This window comes from Myxocyprinus asiaticus, chromosome 29, assembly GCF_019703515.2.
Source record: "Myxocyprinus asiaticus isolate MX2 ecotype Aquarium Trade chromosome 29, UBuf_Myxa_2, whole genome shotgun sequence".
Classification (NCBI taxonomy): Eukaryota; Metazoa; Chordata; class Actinopteri; order Cypriniformes; family Catostomidae; genus Myxocyprinus; species Myxocyprinus asiaticus.
In genome coordinates this window covers 36,913,744-36,928,976 of record NC_059372.1, presented here as the reverse complement: position 1 = coordinate 36,928,976, position 15,233 = coordinate 36,913,744, and the positions used below count along the sequence as shown (strand labels likewise).

General features: G+C 34.4%; 1 protein-coding gene across 2 annotated transcripts in view; it reads left to right on the top strand.

Annotated features, from left to right (window-relative positions):
- The window catches only part of LOC127419727 (transcriptional enhancer factor TEF-5-like), a 46,427-nt gene extending 32,611 nt beyond the window's left edge, over positions 1-13,816 (top strand). The window contains exons 5-12 of one of the 2 annotated variants that reach the window (XM_051661388.1): positions 4,748-4,876; positions 4,974-5,017; positions 5,102-5,166; positions 6,139-6,290; positions 8,719-8,892; positions 9,690-9,833; positions 9,982-10,134; positions 11,615-13,816. In XM_051661388.1, coding sequence (XP_051517348.1) covers positions 4,748-4,876; positions 4,974-5,017; positions 5,102-5,166; positions 6,139-6,290; positions 8,719-8,892; positions 9,690-9,833; positions 9,982-10,134; positions 11,615-11,728 — 975 coding nt within the window. In that variant the 3' untranslated portion in view covers positions 11,729-13,816. The remainder of the gene's footprint in view (positions 1-4,747; positions 4,877-4,973; positions 5,018-5,101; positions 5,167-6,138; positions 6,291-8,718; positions 8,893-9,689; positions 9,834-9,981; positions 10,135-11,614) is intronic. The other variant, XM_051661389.1, reaches the window with a different exon arrangement.
- Positions 13,817-15,233: the final 1,417 nt, after the last annotated feature.

Below are 15,233 nucleotides of genomic sequence, written 5' to 3'. Positions count from 1 at the left end.
AGACTTTGCATGCTCTGCTCTTACCTGTGCTGAAAACTGTGCTGTAAACTGTCTTTAAGGTGACTTGCCTTGTACCCAGATAGCACACAGCATCACAATCTAAATAACATCTGCTAAACATCTTAAAAAGGTCAGATTTACAAACATTCTAAATCATCTCAGATACATCTGATGAATGTCTCATTGACATTCGAGACATACTGGCATACGTCTTATAGACGTATTGCAGATGAGCAAACAGCGTACAAAATACGTCTTCCAGATGTAAACACACTTCAAATAGACACCTGGGTGATGTATGTGTGCTATCAGGGTACTCACCAACCCTTCCAGCTTAAAACATAAAACTTTATTGCTCATTTTTTCCCCCGACAATTTCAAATGCTATCTGTAGCATAATGGTTCTGAATGTTATAGTAACTTCCAGCCTACACATAATGTAGTTTAATCTACACTGTACAGGTACAGTACACTGTGTGATCTCATTTAATAGGGAAAATTCCATACATTTGGTCAATGTTATATAAAGGTTGTGTAAATTTACGAGCAGGCATTTGAAACTATGTTAATAGAATGTCCTTATGATGTAGTTTTTGATAAAATGTTTCAAATAGTTAGGAGAAAACATAGTACAGCCTTTTTTAAATGTCCTTTAAATGTTAGATTTTAAGCCAATAGCAAAGTTTAAGTAAAGTTTGCTTGTAAACATGAGACTCAATAATTAGTCAGAGCGTTCAAATAATGTGGACGGTACAGCTTAGATGAAGTAGTGTTTTATACAGTTCAATAACACGCTTCACTATTGAAACATTACAAATCAACATTCCTAAAATGTTAAGGTGTCAAACGAATTAAGTTGAGACATCATTTTCAGGAATGTCACCCCTGATAGCACACTTACATCACCCAGACGTCTATTTGACGTGTGATGCTTTCTAGATGAAAAGATCTAAAACAGACATCTCAGAGATGGACGTGTGCTATCTGGGGCACCTCAGAATGTTATGAATTAATTAACCCTCTTTAAGAAAGCTAGGCATTTTAGCATTACAACAACCACAATCTAATGTTTGGAAAAGGTTTTGGAACCTAAATTTGTTAGCTGGACTGGAAATGAGCAGCATGGTTGTAATGCAATGGCTCCTTCTTCTGGTTTATTGCATATTTTAATAGTGCATGTTGCTACTGTACATGCAGGCCAATGTGAGTCTGAATCAACTTTAAAAAGTTAGATGTTTCCAGAATCTAACTTATGTAGACTTCCATAACCCAAATCTTGTCTTACCTTGTTGTCTTTCTGTTTTTAACATATAGTACCTGCTTTAAGTCAACATGAAACCAAAACTCATTTTATTTACTTTCTAAATGCAAATAAATAAATAAATAAATAATATAATTTGTATCTGACATTGAAAATCCCCTCCTCTCCCACCGTCTGATCCATTCTGGTATGTTACAGCCACTTTTCACAATCCAATCAATTTCTTAATTAAGGGACCGAGTTAAAATGAGGTCTTACATGTTTTCACCACATTTTTCCTTGTTGAATATCCTGTTTCACTTTATTGAGTCAGTTAATGAAAGTAAATAGTTGTGAACTATGTTTCCTGTTTACGTTGTCAAAAAAGTTATGCTTTTGACAAATATATTAACTCTGGCACTAGTTGAAGTATCACATACAGCTCAATAATGTCCAGTATATTTTCCAGAACATCATACTCAGTCTTGTTTTATCATGTTGTTCTTGTTTCTAGTCTGCATTATTTTTTACAAAGAGAACATGTCTTTTGAGAGCAGTATTGAATTTATTATCTGCCTGATTTAATCACAAAAACCTGTTCACTGCATTCACTGACGTGATGCCTTCTTTTTAATTTGTAACATTATTAAATATACAGCAAGCCATTGAATGTTAATTTGCATGTGCTTTTTATTAACATTCAACTGTGCCTTCTCTGCATGATTAATAATTAGGCTTTTTGAGTCAAGCATGAAGGAAGTAAGCTTATGACCTATTTAACCTTTTAAGCTTGGATTGGTCTGCTGCCAAGAAAATAATATTTATCAAAATATTCATAACTACAGTCTTGACCAACACAAAATAGGTATTGTTTTAAAGCTGTACAATGCATGTAGGCATTATGACCAAAACTGAACAAGTGCTTTAAAATTTGCAGACAAATCAGAAGTGTTCCATTTTGGTAATTTATTAATAATTTTGCACTCTACATATTATTGTAATCGGTAAAAACATTAAACTGATCAAATAGCCATGTGTCGTATGTTGTTAGAAAGTTCCCTAAGAGTAGAATACAACCAGCCTATTTGTTTTACTCACAGACAAAAATATAGAGAGTAATAGCTAAGTACATGTCTTTGACATACATGTTACATGTAAAAAAGGTGTTGCTTATAAGCCACATTTTCACTTATAACTTCATGAAAAAAAACAAAAAACAGAACATAGCACATCACATACCATTACTTAGAGGATGGTATTCCTGTTAAAACGAGCCCCCACACAGCATAATTGTATGCATTGATCATCAGATAATTCACATGAAGCACAATGTGCACACAGCACATAATGTGCTATCTGCCTAAAAACACATTAGCTTTCTTGGATCAGATGACTTCATCGGAAATGATGTAGTATGCGTTGTCCAGCATCATGGAACGCTAAAACAATTATATTATGATTCAGATCGCTGCAACCAGACATGGAAGTCATCCAAATATGGGCAGAGAGAATCTTTCACTTATATATGGCCACCAGGAGATGATGCTAAGTACATGACACAGACTCAATGATGGCTCAAATGACACATTTTTTATTTATAAGTCTTTAATTTTGGGTATGCCACTGAGAGAAATCTTTCAAAACACCTTCAGAGCTTAATGGGTTAATAACCCATGAATTTAATATTACAGTTCTGTTGCTTTTAGTTCATGTCTGTTTGCTTTGAGGCCATCTAAATTCTAGAGATCTCCTAATTGTTAACAAAATTCACTTTTAGCAGAAATACACTTTTAAAATCGACAGTCTATCTCTTCTGGGAAAACAGACCAAAAATAGTGATGACTCATGTTGCACTACACAGATTTTTGTCCAATCAAATGCTCTCTAGAATGAGATTGTCCACTGACTAGCAAGTAGCAAATTCAGTTCACCGCTGTGGCATAATGAAAGCCTATTGGCTATTAAAAACAGGATGGACAAGCCTTTCGATATTTCCCACCCAGATAGGAAAGGAACACTGCGCTTGTCAAGTGAATTCACTGTGTCAAAGCGTTAAACGGAGAACTGTGAGTTTCATTGGTTACCTTTTCCCATTCAAATGTGCAAAACACAATGGATTGTCCATTGAGCATATAGAAGGTATTTTTCAGTGGAACAGTTGAAAACAACACTACAGTCTGTGACATCTAAAAATATAAGAATACAAAATACAGTCTGTCCGTTCACCTGTGCTCCTCTGAGTCATTTGATCAGTGTGTCCTCAGATCTATTGGTCTTATCAGCATTTTAACAATTTCTCTTCCCTTCAATTTTAGGCCATGAACTTGGTAAGTGAAATGTTTTGTGTAAGCCACTTTGCCTGCAGAGCTTCATTAGCACAGACACCTGCAAATGCTCAGCTTTTGCTGTTTTTGTGCTTCGGTTTGCGCAGTTCATTGCTTTGGCTGCCAATGTTGCCTGTCTCACAGTTTGGATGAATTTAGTAACCACTATTGCTGTTCTCCATTGCATTTTTGGCTTGAACTTTTGTTCGTTAAAGCCACAGTTAGCTCACAGCAAGTGTTTTCTGTTACACTGACAAGGTTTGTTATTATTATGATTATTACAATTATTAATTCCATTGCCTTCTTAGGTATTGTGTTTACAATGCTTCATCAGCAACATTTTTCTGCTTGGGGCTCCTACCGATTTCTTTCCACTTTCTTCTAATTCTTTTTCTTATTTCTATAAACTGAACAGCACTGCCTTTACATGCAGTGAATGTTTTTCAAATGTCCAGGTGTCATTATGTATAATATCATGTGCTTTCTGGGTTTGTGTGGGTTACAAGCACGATGTCATATTTCGCATGAATTTTGCATGTAACTCTTAACATATATAGCATGTTGTGTGGATCTTCCACCAAAATTGCTCATTATTGATGTGTGCTTTTCATACAGATTGCATATTGTCACAGACAAAAGTATTAATAATATGTATTGGTTATTACTCCTATTAGCTATTAATATTATATACAACATTTTAATACAGGGGCTTTCGGCCTTTTAAACTAGACTTTTTTTTTCTTCTAATAATATTTATACTATCTTGATCATTATTTATAAAGTAAGAAATTAGATAATAGAAATGTCATGAAATATTTTTTTGATATATCTTCTCCACAGACCCCTGTTTGAAAACCCTGTTTATAATAATAATAATACATTCTAATAATCTAAAAATAATGTATTAATATTTAGCTAAAACAAATTCAAAGCTTTTTTGTAATGATTTATTGCTATATATATATATATATATATATATATTTATATACATACATACATACATACATAGAGTATATATATATATATCATTTGATTTAGAAAGGATCATGACATTGAATTTTAGAACTGGTATTATGAAAGTTCAGAAGTCTCATTCCCTTCAGGTTATTATCCAAATGATTATTGTTCCTTATATTGTATCATTATTCCCATTGAACTGTGCCCCTTCTTGCCTCTCATTCAGGATCAGGCCTCCAAAGACAAAGCCCTGCAAAATATAGCTGCTCTGTCCTCCGCTCAGATTGTTTCCCCTCATTTGATGAAGAGTCAGTTGCCTCCTCTTCCTCAGCACCCTTACCCTCCTCCAGCCAGGGTTAGTTACAAGCTCAAGAACCAGTCACCATTTTATGAACAATTCTGTAATGTAAACTTCCTCCTTATGTTGTTTCATGCTCTGTTTTGTTGTGTAGTTTTGGCCTGGCTCTATCCCAGGACAGCCTGGACCTTCTCAGGAGTAAGTACTTCTATATGAAAATCATCTGATCCGAGCACAATATCCATTTGAAAGCCTGCTGACCCATCTTTGTGTTTTATATAGCATTAAACCCTTTGCACAGAGTCCATACTCCACCCTACAACCCCAACTTCCTACACCCTTATCAAGTAAGAACAATTATATTTGTTTATATATGCTGTATATATACAATTATGTTTGTTTTTATTAATTTTATTAGATAAAAAATATCAAGCCAAGTGTCATTTGCAAACAAATGATTCAAGAGCCTTTCTTACCAACTAACTTTACATTTCTTTAACTTTAACTGGCACTACAATGAGTTTAGTGGATGCATCGAGTCAGTTTCCCAGTAATAAGTTCACACAAGTGTCCAAGCAAAGTAACAGCAGGTGTAGTTCATCACATTAACTATGGACATGTTTCACAAACATCAGACAGCCAGAAAGTGTCCAGATACTTTGTCTCTTTATTTTGAACAATATATTTATAGTTTTATCCTTTTTGCTGTGAAATGTTTTGCTTTAAAAGTGTACTTGTGCTATCTTCATGAAAAATACCACAAGGTTTATGGATTTATATATACAGTACTGTGCAAAAGTCTTAGTCACATGAGATGTTTCTTGTAATTTTAAATATCAATTTCAGATTTCCAAACATTCCTTTTGCAAATAGAATAGAATAGAAGTAGAACCAGGAGTCCTGCAACAGATGGTATGACCCCCACAGAGCCTGGATCTAAGCATTATTGAGTCAGTCTGGGATTACATGATGAGACAGAAGTAATTGAGACAGCTTAAATACATAGCACTGTGGCAAGTGGTGCCAGCAACCTTGCAAAACTGTGTGCAAGTGTAACTAGAATTAGTGCTGTTTTAAAGGCAAAGGATGGTCACACCAAATACTGATTTAATTGTTTATGTTAACTGCACTTTGTATGAAGTTAATTGATATATTCAAATTATTCATGGTATTATTTTTTAAAACATCCTCACTATAAAACAGTTTTCACAACTACCTACAACTTTTTTATAGTACTGCATGTTTGTGTGTGTGTATATATATATATATATATATATATATATATATATATATATATATATATATATATATATATAAAGATGTTTCCTCAACAGGTTATGAGCCCTTACCCACCCCATTCCCCCCCACTGCCACTGCAGTGCCTGTTTGGCAGGATCGGACCATTGCCTCTGCTAAACTCCGCATGCTGGAGTACTCTGCCTTCATGGAGGTCCAGAGGGACCCTGATACTGTGAGTGTCATTTGTTTTGCAGAGAATAATATACATATTATTTGAATTTTTTTTTTTTATCCCTTCTGTTTTGTGAGAAAAGTCCTTACAACTTTTCTGTTTGGGTCAATAAACAGGTAAAAAAATTGGCCTGAACATAACAGGAGGGTTAAGAATCTATAAGATCAAGAGACTTTACAGTATAGTGATAGTATCGCAGAGCCAGATATTTGACATTTGACATAATATCTGGTCCATTTTGCAGCATATTCTGTCAAAGAACCGGCCACAGGCAGATAAACCTGAAATAGTTGAAACCACAATAATAGACCTCCAACAATCAAGTTCAAATAATTGCGAAGCATTCTCTGTGAATGCTTTTATAGACAAAGACAGAATAAATTATTTCAAAAATGTGTGTAGACTTTGAGAATGTCCAAAGGCATGTAAAAGCCTAGTATTTCACTGACATTACATTGATAACACAGTTCAATTTACAATTGTCCTCGGGGATATCACAATTACTTCTGTTTAGTTGCCTCAAATAAAACTCTAAGTATCTTTCAGGAATTCAGTACCAGGAACCTGGCAAACTTTTACCAGTGATTAGTTCAGTTAATAGTACGATTTTATTATAAAAAGCCAGATAAAAACATGTGCATCCCACCCCCTGGAAACTGTTTAGCAGTTTTGCCATTTTGAGAAAGCTCTTGACTTCACTGCACTGAAAAAAACAAAAAAACATTGTTTTAACCTAATCCAATTGTGGACATTGGTTTCACACAATGAAAATTAGTTTCTTTGATATGACATTAAAATGTAGGCTCTACCTCTACTCAAATAATTGATGTTGCAAAAACCTAAATTAATTGAGTTAACCTAACTTAAATTTGATCTGTTCACATAACTCTATAGAGCACAACAGTGCCCGCCCACTTTTTCAGCTGTCTGTGTTCCAGAAGTATTTTCCCCATTCATTTCTTCAATAGACTTGTAATAAAATCCTTCATAAAAGAGTTGTGAGCCATGAACCAAATCAGCCAGCTCGGAGGTGAATCACGACATCACAAACTTTGTTTTGAGGCAAAAATGTATTTAAAAATCAGACAGAAAGACAAAGGTACAAGACTGTGTACTTACCGTCTTTCATGAGGGCACGGACTACAATCCCATGAAGCATTGCGAATGATGTCATTAAATAAAAACGGGGAAAAATGGGAATATATCAAACTATTGATTTTAGGTTGTTGATTATAAATATAGAAACAATACATTTTACGTTTATTGCAAAATATCCTGATATGTACAAATATATACTGTAAGTAGTTTAAGGGTGAAGGGAGACCGACTCAATTACGTCATTCACAGTGAGTGATGGGAGTGAGCGGTCGCTCCGAGGCAAGTTTTGCGGGTTTCGATGGCCACGTTTCACTGATTGGTGGATCTTTCTCTGCTGTACCATGGGTAATGTAGTTGTTTACCATGAATTCCGCTATCAAACATGATTTTTAACAATGAAGTTGAGATAACACAGACGGATGGCTTCAACAGAAGCACATACCATCAGTGAACAACCTTGTAGCTCACGGTAGGTCTGTCTTTAAAGGTTTATACGTTATCATTGAAAATCAGTTAGTCAGTGGGATAAATGAATGGGATTTTTATTTCCGGAACCAGAATGTTGCGCTCAGTTGAATCTTGCAGCTTGTTGCAAGCTAGCAACACACACATTAACATATTATTTTAATCTTTTTGTACTGTATAGCAAGTATGGTGCTGCTGAGAGTTTACAGATCCACAATCAATCATTATACTGATGATCCCTCAGGATTTGCAATACACAATTCATTTTGCGTATATATACATAAAAAAAATAACACTTCATTTTAAAATGTACTCTCCCAATCGAGTCCCATGCAAAGCATGCTGGAACTGGAAATCCCCTGCCCGGTTTCAACAATACATTGATGCAACAAATATTATTCACACAGTCCCAACACAATTGGATTACGTGAACATAGATGGATTGTACACAATGAAATTAAGTTGAGACCCAATGCTAAATAATTGTGTTGCATAAGCTCATTTTAATTAAGTTAATTGAGCAAGCAATAAAATCACATTGAGTGAACATCCGTTAGAAGTCTGAATCCATTTGAACATTTCATAGCAATGTGATCATATCATATTTTGATGACTGTATTGAATATCACTTGGACTTCACGCCTTTATAGTCTCATCTCAAACATACTGTAAATGTATTAAGTTGATTTCAAGTGTACTGGTTTAGTATTTCAATTGAGCTGCTTTCCCTTTTTTTAGTGTGTGTGTAATACGCATCAGATGGGTTGTCTGTGGGCATACCTTCAATGACTAAGATTATGTATTATGACAAGTGTGTTTGTGTGAAAGTAAAATAAACGCTTCTTCTTTACCTGTTGCTCAACAGTACAGCAAGCATCTGTTTGTTCACATTGGCCAGACAAATCCCTCATACACGGACCCTCTCCTGGAGGCAGTGGATATTCGTCAGATCTATGACAAGTTTCCGGAGAAGAAGGGTGGACTAAAGGAACTTTTTGAGAAAGGCTCTCAGAACGCCTTCTTCCTGGTCAAGTTCTGGGTCAGTCCCTCTAAATTCACTTTAACTGCAATATTGACATGATTGCTTCAGGGGTCGTTCACACAGGATGTGTTCTTGCATTCTGTCTGCACTATGTTTTAATTATTGGTCTATTTACACATGCGTTAAAGGAATAGTTCACCCAAAAATTAAAATTATGTCATTATTTACTCACCCTTATGTTGTACCTAAGCCATATGACTTTTTTTTTTAAAGAATGTCACAATTGCTGATTCTATTGATAGATTCAGTTGATAGTGACTCACTTTATAGCTTAAAAAAGCACCCAGAAGTGTCATATAGTAGTCCATGCAACTCGTGAGTCATATTCCAAGTCTTCTGAAGGCATACAATCACTTTGTTGATAAACAGACTGAAATTTAGGTCGTTATTCACTGTCAAATCAAATCAAATCTAATCATTGATCAACTCATTTAATAGAGCCCAAAACCAATATGGCGACTCGTCAATAACACCAAACCTCGTTCGGTGATTGGGTCAGGATTCATGATCAATAATGATTACTCAATAATGACAATGTTTTGAGAGAACACAAACTTGCACTTCACTGTTGAAGCAACCAAGACAGCCATGTGACTGGCTCCAAGATGTTAACTCCTAGATCAATAAGTCCATGTCAGTCCATGGAGATTTAATTCCAACTACAATCAAACAACGCTAATACAGCTTATCAAGATCTTCTGTAGAACTGAATTCCTCTGGTCTGTTGGATAAATAATTAAACTACCTCTTTTGAGAGATGACTGATTTAATTCTTTATTTGTTAAATTTTGCAGGCTGATCTAAACAGTAGCAATGTTCAGGATGGTGCAGGCTCTTTCTATGGGGTCAGCAGTCAGTACAGCAGTTCTGAAAACATGACGATCACCGTGTCCACTAAAGTCTGCTCTTTCGGGAAGCAGGTGGTAGAGAAAGTTGAGGTGAGTTAACCTTTCATTCATTAGGAATGTCACATTCATAACTAGATAACTTTGTTTTTTGCCACATATTTTTTTAATACTTAACATAGCAGTTTCAAGGAAGCAAACTGCTCTGTATAACTGAAGGTTTGTATAACTGAACCCTCAGACAGAGTATGCCCGCGTGGAGGGTGGGAGGTACGTTTACCGGATTCATCGTTCCCCCATGTGCGAATACATGATCAACTTCATCCACAAACTCAAGCACCTACCAGAGAAATATATGATGAACAGTGTCCTGGAGAACTTCACTATACTACAGGTAAGAGTATGTGTGGGTTTGTGTGTACAGTATTGATGAAAATGCAAAACAACTGATTGTAGTTGTACTATGCTATATTATACTGTACTATACTTTAATATGCTATGCTATATTTAATATGCTGTACAATATATATATATTATATTAAACAATTCTGTACTAAGGCTGTACTATACTATACAATACTATACTATACTGCACTATATTTTACTATGATGTGCTATACTAAATAATACTTTTTAATGCTATACTATACTATACTATACTGTACTATACTTTACCATGCTATACTATACTAAATTATGCCACACTATGCCATACTATATTACACTATTGCTATACGATACAATAATATGCTGTACTGTACTATACTAAACTATACCATACTACATTATACTATGCTTTACTATGTGATACTATACTATATTGTACACTACTACAGTATGCTATACAATATTATGCTATACTATACTGTGCTTTTCTATCCTATACTATACTACATTACATTATGCAACACTGTATCACACTGTTGCTATACAATACTGTGCTGCTCTGTACATTCTATTCAATACTATACCATACTATAGAGTGCTATATTATACTATGCAATACAATACTGTAATATCCTATACTATTTAATACTACAATATGCTATACTATACTACTATTACTATACTGAAAATCCAAAACAGATTGTAGTTGAACTTTGATACACTACACTGTACTATATCATCATACTACAGTATACTATGCTATACTATGCAATACTTTATTATATTGTACTATACTACAGTATACTATACAATACTAATCTACACTATATTGTACTATACTATGCTATATTATACTATGCTGTACTATACAATACTATAATATATTACGCTAAACAATGCAATACTATACTATATCATGCTGTACTATACTATACCATACAATACTATGCAAAACTATAGTATACTATGCTCTATTACACTGTACTATACTATGCTATACCATACTATACTATGCTGTACTACACTGTGTTATACTAACTACACTATACTGTACTATAGTTTACTATGCTCTGCTAATGATGTACTATACCGTATTATACTATGCTGTACAATGCTCTACTATACTGTACTATGCTACACTATACTATGTTGTAATATACTATACTAGACTATACCATACTATGCATCACTATACTATGTTATACTATACTATACTGTATATACTATTAATAAAACCATACCATACCATACTACTACCTTTAGTTACATCAGTTTCAGCATAAAACTGCATAGTATAGTGTTCTGTTACACTTTTCCCTAATATGTGTTATTATTACGCACAGTACTATACTGTGCAATACCATACCATAATATAGCACACCACAGTGTACTATACTGTACTTCACTACTGTACTCTACATTGCCATATACTATACTATCACTAACATATAGTATGGTATTCTAAACTGTGTTATTCTTTTCAACAGGTTGTAACAAACAGAGACACACAAGAGACTTTGTTATGCATTGCGTTCGTGTTTGAGGTGTCCACAAGTGACCATGGTGCGCAGTATCATGTTTACAGACTCGTCAAGGACTGATTGATCACTGTGCTCAAGAGACCTCCAGATGCTGTTCACATGTGTACAAGCAAAATTAGACAAAGCTAAAGTTCAAAAACACAAACCAGGAAACTGTGCACTAGGTTGTACTGAATATTTAATTATGTTCCTTAAAAGGAAAGGAATTTTACTTTCAGGGATAATTATATTTCTTCCTTTCTACTTATTGTTTTGTGAAAGAAGAGTTCTTGAATGTCTGTGGTGGGATAACATGGTACTTAGACGCTGAAGGCACAAAGGTCTTTTTTTTAAAGTGATTGTAAGCAAATAGAAAATGAATGCTAATCAATACAAGTTCTCTAATCAGGAACGTTGTGAAATGATACGCTTGTTCTGAATCTTTCGCTTGACACACCAGCGCACTACCTCTGACCTTTGACACACAGGGGGTTTAGATTGTGCTCAGAAGGATGAGCAAGTCTTGATTGTGATAAAAAAAACTAAAAAAAAACTGTTATGTGTAAGAAAGAAATCTTGAATGTTTGTTGTGATGGTAAATGTAAGTTACAAGAGTGCAACATCAGTTTGGTTTAGATGTTACACGCTTGCTCTGAGTATGGCTTGATTTTCTATTTTTTAAAGTGCATATGTGTGAGCTATTTCTACCTCCTGGTGTTACACTTATTTACGTGCTTCTGGAGCATCTTGAAAGCAGAGCGTACAACTGTCATTTAAAACCATTTGCCAATGCCATAGTGGTTATTGTAAATAAACGGTACATATGCTGGTTTTACTTGATTACTTGCCCTCATTTTAAGTGCCTTATCACACTTGAGGCCTACCTGTACTGGCAAGTAGGCAGCATAATTCTGTAGATGAGGTAACCTTTTTCGAGGGCAACTCTGATGTGGTGTAGCCCCACATCAGAGTTGGCCTTTAAAAATGTTACCTGTACGTATAGGACAAAACATATCTCAGCAGGTAAGACTTGGGTTTAAATTCACAGTATTTTAGAGTTTTATCTAAGAACATATTAATTATATAATCGCCAAGCAATTTCACTTAACTTAGCTTTGTTACATATGAAACTGGGTGCTTATTTAAAACTGGGTGAGTATTTTTCTAACATTTAATAGCAAGAAAAGACTGTCCCTGAACTATTGTGTTTCAGTCTGATTGATTTGAGTGGCAAGCCATTTATCAACAGAGAATTTTGAAAAGTAACATTTTAAAAGTTAACCTTTAATTCCATATCAAAATGTGCAAAGATCCGAACTATTCGGATCCACTGGCTCTCAGGTTCTTTCAGTAATATAAAACACTCTATGTTTAGATTGATAGTACATAACTACTCATTATTTGTTATGCTTCCACTAAAAGCACCCACCTTAATTGGAGTTTATATCTTTTTATTTGTTTTGTTTTGCCACTGGCACATTCTGAGGTTAATACATACGGTTTTTAAAGATCAACGCCTTGGCAGTGTATTGAACATAATTACTGAGTGACATTCAATCATCTGTTTGTTTCATTTATGACATCATATTTCAGTACATTTATATGCATTTGTGCATTGCATTATGAAAACCACATTTGCTATTGCAAAAAGGATTACTGAAGCCTATATATTTGTGGGATGTTTTTCTTTTGGAACTCCGGATGCAACCGTGAACATGTGGAAAAGATGTACTTTTTGGAAAGGACTAGTCCCTAATACCAAAGAGGTCTTTAAAGTCTATACAGAATGACATCCAATTGAATGTGAACAGCATCCACCATAAAACCCTATCTTGCCTTATTGTGTGGTTCAGGTCATGTTTGACATCTACAAGCAAAATCATCCCTCTGCGTGAGTGTGTGTGTGTAATTGGGTGTGTATATCTGTGTGTTTGTGAGAGAGAGATAAACATGAATTTAACATGCTACAAAATGTTTTGTGTATATTTTAAGAATGTTAACAGGAAAAGTTTTTATCTCTTCTTTTTTCATCTTTATTATTTGCTTTGTTTGTTCAAAAATTATTCTTTGCTCTGGTTATTAATAAAAAAAAGGGTTGTAACATCTATACAGTGTTTCATTGATCTGCTAATAAAGTGATATTGGAGCTGTGGAAGCCAAAATTTCAAAGTTGTTATTTGCATTTTTATCACCTTCACTAAAAACAAAAAGGAAACCAGACACCTTTACAGGGTTCACATGTGTCCTGGAAAACTCGGAACTGTGCAATGCAGTTTGCCAGTCATGGAAAAGTCATGAAAAATTAGAAAAATACCTAAATGTCCTAGAAAATATTTATTTGTCCTGGAAAACATTGTAGTGTAATGAAACTTTTTGACTGTTGCTAACAAGGTTTTTGTTACTTTTACAAACACATGGTAGTGATTGGGACTCAGGATAGGTGTCAAATACACATATGTATAGTTTGGCACTGTGGACAGCTGCACATTGTGAAACATCATCAGTTGACTGTCATGAAGGATGCTCTGTCAGGTACATTCCCTGCTCATCTTGGGAGGATTACACCAGCTGTGCATAAGGTCTCGCTTAAGTTGGGACATAAAGTTTAAACTAAGGGCTTAGTTAGGGACTTGTTAGTTTGCAACTTAGTCGGTGCAGAAGGGATATGAATTAATATTCAATAATTCAAAGATTGGAGCACAGACGGAATTACTGAATCCAGTCGAAATTGGGATGAAAATTAATGTTTGAATGCACAAATAATCAAATTACATTTTTTCTGTATCCTAGTGTGATTATTAAACCAAAAAATACTCTGATTCAATTGAAAAACTATACAATATGCATGTGCTGCATGCTTCAAAATTAATGTGTGAAGCAGAGCACTCTGAAGCGCACAGCACATACAGACTGTATATACTGTATATTTATTTAATCAAATCACAGATTTTTGTGTTTTAATAATTACACATCTGCTCATCCGGAGGTGGGAAACTACTGTCAAAAGCACACAGAAATGCCAAAATAAAAGCTCAATTTAAATGGACACATGAAATGCGAAAAAATATACATATGCATTACCTTTGTTTAGTAATGTAATATTTACTGTAAATAAATAGTGATCCTAATAATGTATTAAAGCAATTTCTCACATTCGTCATGTTCTGTTGTGCAGCATTTCATGTTGTTTTGGATTGTGCTGTGAGGATTTTGTATAAAAGCGCTTCATTTGATAAAAAAAAAAAAACATAATGCTAAGTTATGTTAAAAAAAATTTCATTTGATTAACGTTTTAATGAATTAATTTGTCTATACACCATTTTGATATTAAAATCTAATTAAACTGTTGAAAGTAAAATTCTGAAAAAAGAACTATCCAAAAACCACAATGTACATCATGACCTCTCGTGTATTTTTGTATAAATATTACACCCGTTAGGCTCATAAAATGTCCTGGACAATTGTGCCTTGAAAATAAGTGAATTTCTGAGGCTTTCATTTTAAGATCCCAGATAAATGAATTTTAGTTCACCCTCAAAATTTAAATTCTCTCATCATTTACTCACCATCATGCCATCCCAGATGT